Raw genomic sequence first — 10,091 nt, forward strand, 5'->3', positions numbered from 1 at the left:
GAAACTTTTTGAAAGAAAGAAGGCGAATAATAATAATAATAATAATAATAATAATAATAATAATCTATTTCCTATGTATCCACCCTGAGTTCATGTGTGTCCAAGCTGTATCTAATGGAGAAAAGGTTGTTTGAGAGATGCCACAACAGCAGTGGTGATTCACCCAAGAGAATAATGGAGAGAAAAACCATCAATAAAATATTAAAGAAAAAAATTATGGATGATTTGATAGCGTGAAATTCTCAAAGCATACTCAAGAATAGAGTTTCAAATTTCAATTAAGACCTCAGCAGCAAAATAGTGATAGTATAGGTCATGAAGGATGTACCAATATTAAGGGTTAGTCTGGATTGGCTTTTGAAAAAATATCTACATTTTAGATTTTATTTTTTTAGTAGATAAATCTATTTCACATTTGGAAAGACTTTAAAAAGCACTTTCAATTATTAAAAATACTTTTAGTTTTATTTGGATAAAAATGAAAGAAAATACTTTTTGAAAATGAATTACATAAAAGGACATGCTGGAGAAATGCCCCTAGTCAGAGACTCAGAGTGTTTAGCTTCAGTTATGTTTCTTGTTTCTCGCTTTAGCTTGTAAACACTACTTCACATTCTTTGTGATGAGAGATGTAATGAACATGTCAACAAAATAATAATGCACAATGCTCTCTATACTAAACAAGAGAAAGAAATTCAAAAACTTGCAGAACATAACGCTATTCAAATGATGATAAAATTGAAAAGAAATAGATGGGTATAACGCAAACATTACAACAATCCATATCAAATAAGACAAATAATAGCATAGCATCTGTGCTATATTTACAAATCAATCACATTACATGTAGACTATCTTATGCAGCAAGCATGTCATTAGTAATGCATTTCGACAATTAATGCGTCACTACCAAACATGTGTATAACTATCTACCAGGTAACAGAACATGGAATAAATATTGCAGAGTTATAAAAATAAATATAAATCATTAACAACAAACCTTTGTTTCATGTCCTGTAAAAATAACCACCGTAACAATATACTCCGTATTCCTGAGACTGCATCCCTGAATATGCAGAAGATTCAATAAACCAATGCCAGTTCAGTTTCATAAACTTCCCATAAACAAAATATTGCTATCTATTGATTGTAAAAATAAATATATAATATATTTGTTGAGATAGTATACAGATTTATGTCCTGATTTTCCTTAATTATGATTGATATGAATATCCAATTAGATGTAATTATTTATGCTTAAGGAAAATTAGTATCAGGCAATTATTAGGTAAGAATGGCAAGATGCCTGCATATTGTAATGGTTTCTATACAGTTTAACCATTGAAAAAATTATTTACATCTCTATTTTCTCCATGCTACTTTCAAGTTTTTTAAATGAAATCCAACAATGAAGGTGCATTTCAATCATCAATGCAACAATTATAGCTAGTTTATGAATAAAATGGAGCTCACAACAAAATATACTTTAAACAGAACTAGTAGAAAAAGTACAACATACTCGCAGCAAAACTTGATTTGGACTGAGAGGCAATGTTTGATTGTCCAATATAAGATTTCCAGTAAAGGTATACAGCGAATTGTTTGGTTGTTCACATTGAATTTCACCTGCCATGCATTATAAAACAGCTACTCATAAATTTAAATGCATAAAATCAAGAACAAATTTTGCATTTATCATTAGAATTGACACGTCCCCATCAATATGATTATATGATGATGATACTTGCACTGGTTTCACAATAATATGCCTAAACAAATTAAAATGAAAGGCAATCAGCTTGATAGAGCCATACAAAAGTAACGAGCAAGAGAATTACAATTTATAAATTTCCAACATACTACAATTTAAGGAACAAATAATAGACAGGCAAATAAGCCATAAAAATAAACAAAAAACCACTTTTCAGACATAATCAAACATAAATTGATTAATTGTTCATTATGAACACACCTTTACAAGTCCCTTGATGTGCGTGTTGTGTGTGAGGAAAATTCAAAATCAAATTCACATATGTTTTGATTGCCCGATAGCTATTTCTTAATGAGACAATTTGTTTAGCATCTTTGATGAATGTTGGGTGTGCCCTTCAACCCTAGATCAACAATTATTGACTAGGTTTCTAGGGTTTGGTAGCAGGAAAGAGGCAAAACCTTTGGGCACTGTGCAATATATGCCGCTATTTGCACTATTTGCACTATTTGGTTGCAGCATAATCCACACAATTTCAATGACAGATTTCCTGACAAGCATGTTTCAAGGGATATGAGACTTCCCCTTTCAAACGAGTTGAGATATTGGAAATCTATGCTTTATAGATAAATATTTCCTTTTTTGCTTTGCTTTTGTATAAGGGAACTCTTATCCCCAATCCTCCTCATCTTAATGTAATAATTCTTTTATCCAAAAATAAATAAAGAATAAATGACCATTTGTGCCCATGCAAGATGCCCTCCGTGTGACATATGTACCCACATTAAATCGAAACTAAACTTGTACCCATGCAAGATGCCCTCCGTGTGACAAAAGTACCCTGCCTTTGAAGGGTTGGAGTGCCACGTAGGGTACTTTTGTCACACGGAGGACATCTTGCGTGGGTACAAGTTTAGTTTCGATCTAGTGTGGGTACATATGTCAGTATCTTCATCTTTTATGGATGCAAATGATCATTTATTCAATAAATAAATATAGTTCTGATCTTCATATTGAATACTCCCATCTAATTGGAGGATCACTATTCAGTATGATAGGAACCCTACCAAGCCCAAGTATATAGTCTATGCTAGAAAGATAAGGGGGGTACAATGGACCAGGACCAAAAAATGCACGGGCCAGTGGAGACAAATTTAATTTTGTTAGGATGACTAGGAGAGAGAAAATAAAGATTATGCTGAATCTGTAAACTGAGGAGGGAATTTGGTTAACCATTCGTGAGTGAAGATTAGGAGGGTGAATGGGTCGTTTAATACCCAAGACTGTTCTCAAGAGTCTAGACTCTCTATTTCTGCACTTTTTACTTGTTTTCCATACTTGAATACGTACAGAGCCTGAGTTTCACCTTGGAATATCCTTTCAATATCAATGCACAGGTTATTTCAGAATTTCTAGCTGTATTTGCTACCACATAACCCAATCATCACAGTAATTTATAATCTTTTACTTAGCGTTAACTAGTACTGATGCCAAGTAGCTGGTGAGCATGAATATTTGAACATACAAATATCGAGAAGAGATGACAAGCAACTTTAAGGGAAGGTAGATAAACCAGATAACTGGAGTAAAACAATATTTCACCAACTAAACTCTCACAAAATGGAGGATGTCAATCGATAGGATGATGTACATTTCTGAACTTATACATATCAAATTGGGAGCAGAATTCACATCTCAAAGGGATCAAGATGCATATAATCCACTGTAAGATACACAATGAACTGATTAATGCTACACTCATTACTCAGATGAATGAGCCAAAACAATGATAACGGCACAAAATGTTTATAGAAATAATACCAGAAAAAAGTTTCTATTACTGTAAATGTATAAAAGAACACATTGTGATTTTAGAAAGTTTTGGAAAGCTTGTCATCAGGTAACCAGAAACATAAACAAGTAGTGCAGATTTATAGGTTAACCAACATCAAATATAAACCTTTAAACTCAGATGCTTTCGGTGGAGTCAGGTAATCCCAAGTCTTTTCCAATGCTTTCCTTATCTTCAAGTTGGTTTCCCCATCCAAATTAGCAGTCTGTCACCCATATCCAAGGTCACTAAACTGCACTCACTACTAAACAACGTCAAGAAAAAACCAGATTGAAAATTAAAGATAGTTAAACCTCAATGTAGCAAACACCATCTGCATTTGTACTAGCCATGAAAAGCAGATCTGCTGGAAAGAATTCATCCTGCTTAACCTGCAAAAAAGAAAAGGAAAAAGTTAGCTTATAGTAATTACTGTCAGTAAATGAAATTGGCATGTTAGCATTAGCTTTATTTTTTTATTTGAAAAAAAGAGACAACTTTCAAACCTATCTCAACCACATATATTTGGAAAAAGAGATTTTATGTTATTTTTCATCAATAACCCACAAACTAACAGAAGTGAAGAAACTTTATAAACATAAATCTGTCCTACAACATTTTTTTTAAGAGGAAAAAAAACAAGGGTACAGGTGAACACTATTCAGAAAACCAGAATATGTCAAGAGGTTATAAAATTATATACACCACTGCTACATAATATTCTACAATTTAAAGCTGGAAATGGACCAGTAAAGACAACTAGGAGTGTTTCCAAATTTGGTAATGAGATCTTCAGGATATACATGAGTAAAAGTGTGTTCCACAATCACAAAGCTTATACATGGAAACTAAATCTATACCAAAAATTACATAATATGTATAGTTCCTTACAAGTACGATTGCAAAATGCAGATGTGTCAAAATGTTCTAGCAGTAGCACAGAAACTTATAGCTCACTCACCTTGACAATGTCTCCAACCTGCAACGCTTTCCAGGGTACAGAAACCCACCGTTGATCTTGCAAAACATCTACCATTTTATTGTTTATGGCCATGTCATTTTGAAAGCGCTTCTGTTATAAACATTTAACGGGGGGAAAACAATATATTAATAAGGGGAATACACATAGAAATCTTTTTCCATAATATAATCCACGAGACAGTATTGACGGTTTTTGAAACAAATGAAGCATAATGTTTTACAAACCAATAAAAACATTATATGATAAATGCCTATTCTGTATCATAGAAGCACTGACATTAACACTATACGATGGAGACACTAACAAAGACAGACCAACTATTTAAAATGGTAGGACACAGATACAGTACATACATAAATATATTTTCAAAATGTATACATTTTCAAATATTCATAAATCCCAAACTTCCAATATTCAATACTTTCTAGGCTCCTCTAAAACATTATGAAACATTTATTTTCTTATATCCTGTGCCAGTAGTTAATACTTACCATTACTAAGTTCATTTGAAAATTTTATAAAATATCAGTTTTGTTGACATTTCCAGAACTTATCTACATTATGTCCAAGTCATATTTGTAGTGTTTCAAAAAAGAAGAGAATATATATTTAGCAAAATGAAGATGTAATTATTATGTGTGTTGCACAAATGTCTGATTGAACACATGTACATGCCACTAAAATCTTGTGTCTGTGCTATCTATTATAATGTTTTCCAGAAAAATCTTGGAATGTCCCAAGTATCGGAATGATAAAATCTAAATTCCATAACCCAAACATTTCAGCTAAATAATAAAAAGAAAGCATTGTACAAGGAGAGTAAATAGTATTCATACCCAGTCCTCCCAAGCTTCCTTAATAAGAGATGCGAGAAGAACCAAGGATAGAGGAAGTACATTGGTAATTGGAGAGACAGGACTACAAAATCAGAAAATATGAGATTAGGGCTATGCAGATGAATAACCAAAGTATAAGATTAGCCAATGGGTAAATATGAAAAGCATTCGGCATAAGAAAATACATATTAAAGATAATAATCTTCACAACAATTAAAGCAGGGTAAAAAAGCATGATGAACCAACCCCCCCTCCCCTCCCAAAGTAAAAAATAAAATAAACGAATAAAAAATAAAATAAAAGAAACCAAGTAAAAGATGAACGAAAGAAAGAAAACATATACCGCAGCAGTTTGAATAGCACTTAATTGTAACAAGAATGGTAATTACCTTACAAATGAATCAGTTATAATTATGTTAGAGTATGAGCAGGACTCAATTAATTAATTAAAGCTTGTGCTGTTAAGTCAATAAAACAGTTAAGCAAATTTAGTTACTTAATTCCATTTGAGGCTTCTTCTTCTTAAAAAAGCTATAGAACTGTAAGTAAGATATCACTATTAGTCTCGAAGTGTTTTCATTGAATTTCAGATTTCATTTTCATCAAAACAGCATCCTTTTCCTTCAATTTTCTTGGCTGATTCCATCAGGTGTACGATAAATTAACAAATAGATATGAGACAAACATAATAACAAGGGTCAAGTAACAAAATTCAGGGGAAAAAGTACAATACAAATACACAGCATGATGTGAAATTTTGAACAATCAAAACCAAAATACAAAGGCAAAAAAAACTAGATAACTCGTGCTTAACTACTTTATAACAAACCAACTTGATCCTCGAACCTATCCCTTGCTTCTTAAATTACTCTGTTCAGTTAACCCAATGAACTTTCAAACCCACTAATTTCCACCATAAATTAACAAAACCTTTCACCGTCCTATACTCACACTGGACACTTCAAATCTTCCAGCATAAATTCCATAAATTCATTAACGTTTATTTATTTATTTTCAACTTTTCATGCCAATGAGGATTGAAATATCACAATAATTAGATAGATGCTACCATACTTCGTATAAGAACACTAAGCGAAAGGATATAAAATTCTCTTTAAAAAGCCGTTTTGAATCAAAACACACACAAACAGATTTGTATCTCCAACTTATCTGAGAGAGAAATCAATAATGTCTTTTACACCAGATGGGGATCAAATACCTCTTATCAACCCCAAACTTACTTGCCTTAAAGTGAAAATCTATCAATGAAAATTGGAGAATCACACTCAAACCAAATATAATGAATCTCCATATAACAGAATCTTTATTTAAAATAGAAAAAAAAAAGGGGAAAAGAAGAAAAAAAATATACTAGTTTAATATGTTGTAACCTAGCCATTTCATGGCCTGCCAACATTATCTTGCGTTAACATGGGATGCTTGTGCATCGGACTGCCATTTTGCCCTATTTCCTAGTTCATGTAGTATGATATACATGTTCATGCATAACCAAATTTCTTACATATCAAAAATAGAATGAGGAAGACAACAGTAAAATGCAGTTGTAATACATCTTATCCATACACAAATTATCGCCAATGGAGATTTCCTTAAAGCTACCACCACCGGTAACTAGTAGAAAGTAATCAACTGAAGAAAATATTGTTGCAGAAAAAGATGATGTTGTAATCATCCATTACCGATGATATTCACAAATCACAATTAAACTTGCAAGCACAAAAATAATAATCTAACTTTGAAGTTGACTAGCATTTTAATACCTAATTGGTGTGGTTGACAAAATTGAGATTGAAAGAAAGTAGAGATTAGCCACCCGTCTGAACTGCATCACAAACAAAATTTATGTCTTCTAAGTGGCAAAATACATAAATAATGTGGCAAAGGATAAAACTCATCATGAACAAACAGGATTTACCTTCAATCAGCAATCAACAACTACTGACAAGAAAAGCTATAACAAATTAACTTGAGCACATGTTGCTTTAACATTATGTATTGTAAAGAAAGTATGAGTCATTTTCTTTGTGCTCAAATAAACTAAAAATCCACTTCTACTTCACCCCAATGATTTTGTGCCAGTAGATTTATGGGAAGAGACGAAGAGTGCTAATTAAAGAGGAAAAAGAATGACACCAAGATGGTCGAACATATATAGTCAGCAATATGCAATACTTAATACCTGAAGTAATCACACAATAAAATAAAAAAAATTTATAAAAATTGAAAAAAAAAAAGTTAAAGAAAACATAAATAAAAAGAAACGATGCTCCTAGATTAAATTAACCCAAGAACCAAAAAACACAACCAACCAAACCTCTTCAATTTAAATATTTAGAAGCAAAATATTAGAAACTAATTCTTAAAAATTCAAAAGAAAATGTAAAATAGCTCGCACATAACAAATCATGCAGTCCAAAATATCCTATTTACAAGAACAGTTTCCAGAAACTACTCACAAGACTATAATTTCAAAAAGTTACAACAACAATTCATGCAATGACAACCAGAACCCATATTTTTTTGAAACATGGAAATCAAAAGCATCTCAGTTTCCTATCAAGAATTAAAAGGATAGAGTAACTAACCTGTTCAAATAATCCTTTTGGTAAAAAGGTTAAAACGTTGTATTTTGTAGTAGATATTGAATTTCCCTGAGATAATCGATATTAACTAATCAAAATGAGCAAATCTAAGTATGTCAAAAATACAAAATAATATCAACTATGAAGAGCATGTCCGAAATTTCTTGAAGTTTAAAAAACCGTAGGTTAGTAAATTGATATCAAGGTGTATGCATACATGGAGAGGTAGAAGGAAAACACAAACAGAATCTGTACGATTTCATTTCTTCAATGCAAGTTCTTAAGCAAGGTGCATCATGCTACACCCTAATAATCCATTTCCAATCTCTCTCAAAAAACTACACTTTCTCCATCCTTATGCCCTAATCAGTGGCCATCGCCTCCCTTGCCATCCATGGCGGTCCCCTCTACTTTGCCACCATCCATGAACTCAATCTATGATTTACTCCTCTTCTTCATGCATTTGTGGGGAACCCATCCTCACTCCCACAAAAGCTTTGTTTGATTCACTTAGCTTCTCCCCTTTCTTCTTTTGCATCCCATTGAAAGTTCTTTACAACAGTGGTTCACAATTTCACATGATGGTTTCCACTTCCACCAACTATTTAGCTACTCCAAATTGAAGTTCCTTGAATAACCTAGATACAATAAAGAGGGAAATACCACTAACCTCAAGTTCATTGAGGCTAGAATAGAGATAGGGATGGAATTGAAGTTCAAGGACACCAAGTACTATAACGAAGAACTGAACTGCACACTTGCCATCATCAATAAAGTTGTGAACATTTTGCTTTTTGGGTTTCTTTTGGGTCATCAATGAGGATGCTCTAGTGAATTTGAAATGCCCTAAGAATTTCAAGCTAAGATGACAAGCGGAAGCTAGTACTAGTATATATGCAACCCCCACATAAATTTTTAATCGCAAAATTGATATTCCTTTAGAGTTGGAGATCTAATTTTGATGTGGTATGCCAGTTTTCTTCCGCAGATTCCTTGATTATGTTGTTTTTCGGGGTTATGCTAATAGCTTAATTTGAGTGTGGCATTTTTTTAGAGACTTAGCTATCATAGGGTGCACAAAGTTCCACATCCAATAGTATGGAATGCTTGATATTGCAATAAAGAAAGTGGTTCTGCATTTTCCTTAGTACTTAACACCTTTTAATGCAAGGGAACTTATGAAACGGATGAGACCATGACCTGATGGTGGTGTGAGTGGCCCAATGAGGGAGCAAGGGCAGGCAAAATAAGTGGATGCCTCATCATAAACAGTGCCATTCGAGGAATAGAAATTGCACTTGCCAACAAAATAGCCACAACCATGCAAATCAGATTTTGTTAGGTCACTTAATGGCATTTTGGAGTTTGTCGTAAGTTTTTTATTGCCAAAAATAGGATTACAGGAAAGCTTTGTGTAGGTTTTCAAAATCAAGTAGGAACCAAAAACACAAGCAATCGGAGAGTAATTTACTCTTCATACAAATTTGAAAAGAAAAGGTTCCCTAAATTTGCAAAATTGAACATTTTAGCCCTTACTAAAAGAAAGACCAATATGTCTCAATTTGAAAGTTGAGAGACTGACGGCGAAAAAACAAAGATCAGGGACGTAAGTCACAATAAAAAAATTCCGGACCTATATGGGGTTTTATTCTTTAAAAAAAGAAAAGAAAAAGAAACGGCAAAATTCAACTAGCCTCTACTTCTGACTAGCTTCAACTTACAATGCTTCCCCTAAAAAGTCCGTAGTGTCCGTGCATGGAAAAATGTCACTACCAGCTATAATGTGACAGAAGGCATTTCTCAAGTAATGCCAATATGTGCATAGTAGAAGTTCTTCAACCAATTTGTAGTTAGAAAACAATGCAATTACCCGTTACGTAGAAATCTACTTGCCAAAGCCAAATTAACCACCACCTTCGTTCTAAATTAACATGAAGTGCATCATTAACCTAATATCAACATCAAGCTAACCATTAACATCATAGCTCCACTGACCCCAATCCTACTTAAACAAACACTAAACGAGTGCCACCGCATTAATCACGAATCGAAACGCAATCACGAATTGAACCAAAAACATTAGCCGCGCATTCATCAAATATAATAATAATAATAATAATAATAATAA

The 10,091-nt window shown here is 32.9% G+C and overlaps 1 protein-coding gene across 1 annotated transcript in view; it reads right to left on the reverse strand.

The window, feature by feature from the left end:
* Positions 1-8,777, reverse strand: part of LOC107633984 (phospholipid-transporting ATPase 3) — a 20,922-nt gene extending 12,145 nt beyond the window's left edge. The window contains exons 1-10 of the mRNA XM_021117448.1: positions 8,627-8,777; positions 8,181-8,212; positions 7,967-8,032; positions 7,142-7,203; positions 5,361-5,442; positions 4,504-4,614; positions 3,857-3,934; positions 3,672-3,768; positions 1,520-1,626; positions 1,001-1,066 (exon numbers count right to left, since the gene is read on the reverse strand). Of these exons, the coding sequence (XP_020973107.1) occupies positions 1,001-1,066; positions 1,520-1,626; positions 3,672-3,768; positions 3,857-3,934; positions 4,504-4,614; positions 5,361-5,442; positions 7,142-7,203; positions 7,967-8,032; positions 8,181-8,212; positions 8,627-8,777 (852 nt within the window). The remainder of the gene's footprint in view (positions 1-1,000; positions 1,067-1,519; positions 1,627-3,671; positions 3,769-3,856; positions 3,935-4,503; positions 4,615-5,360; positions 5,443-7,141; positions 7,204-7,966; positions 8,033-8,180; positions 8,213-8,626) is intronic.

The sequence above is a fragment of the Arachis ipaensis genome, chromosome B03, assembly GCF_000816755.2.
Source record: "Arachis ipaensis cultivar K30076 chromosome B03, Araip1.1, whole genome shotgun sequence".
Taxonomy (NCBI): Eukaryota; Viridiplantae; Streptophyta; class Magnoliopsida; order Fabales; family Fabaceae; genus Arachis; species Arachis ipaensis.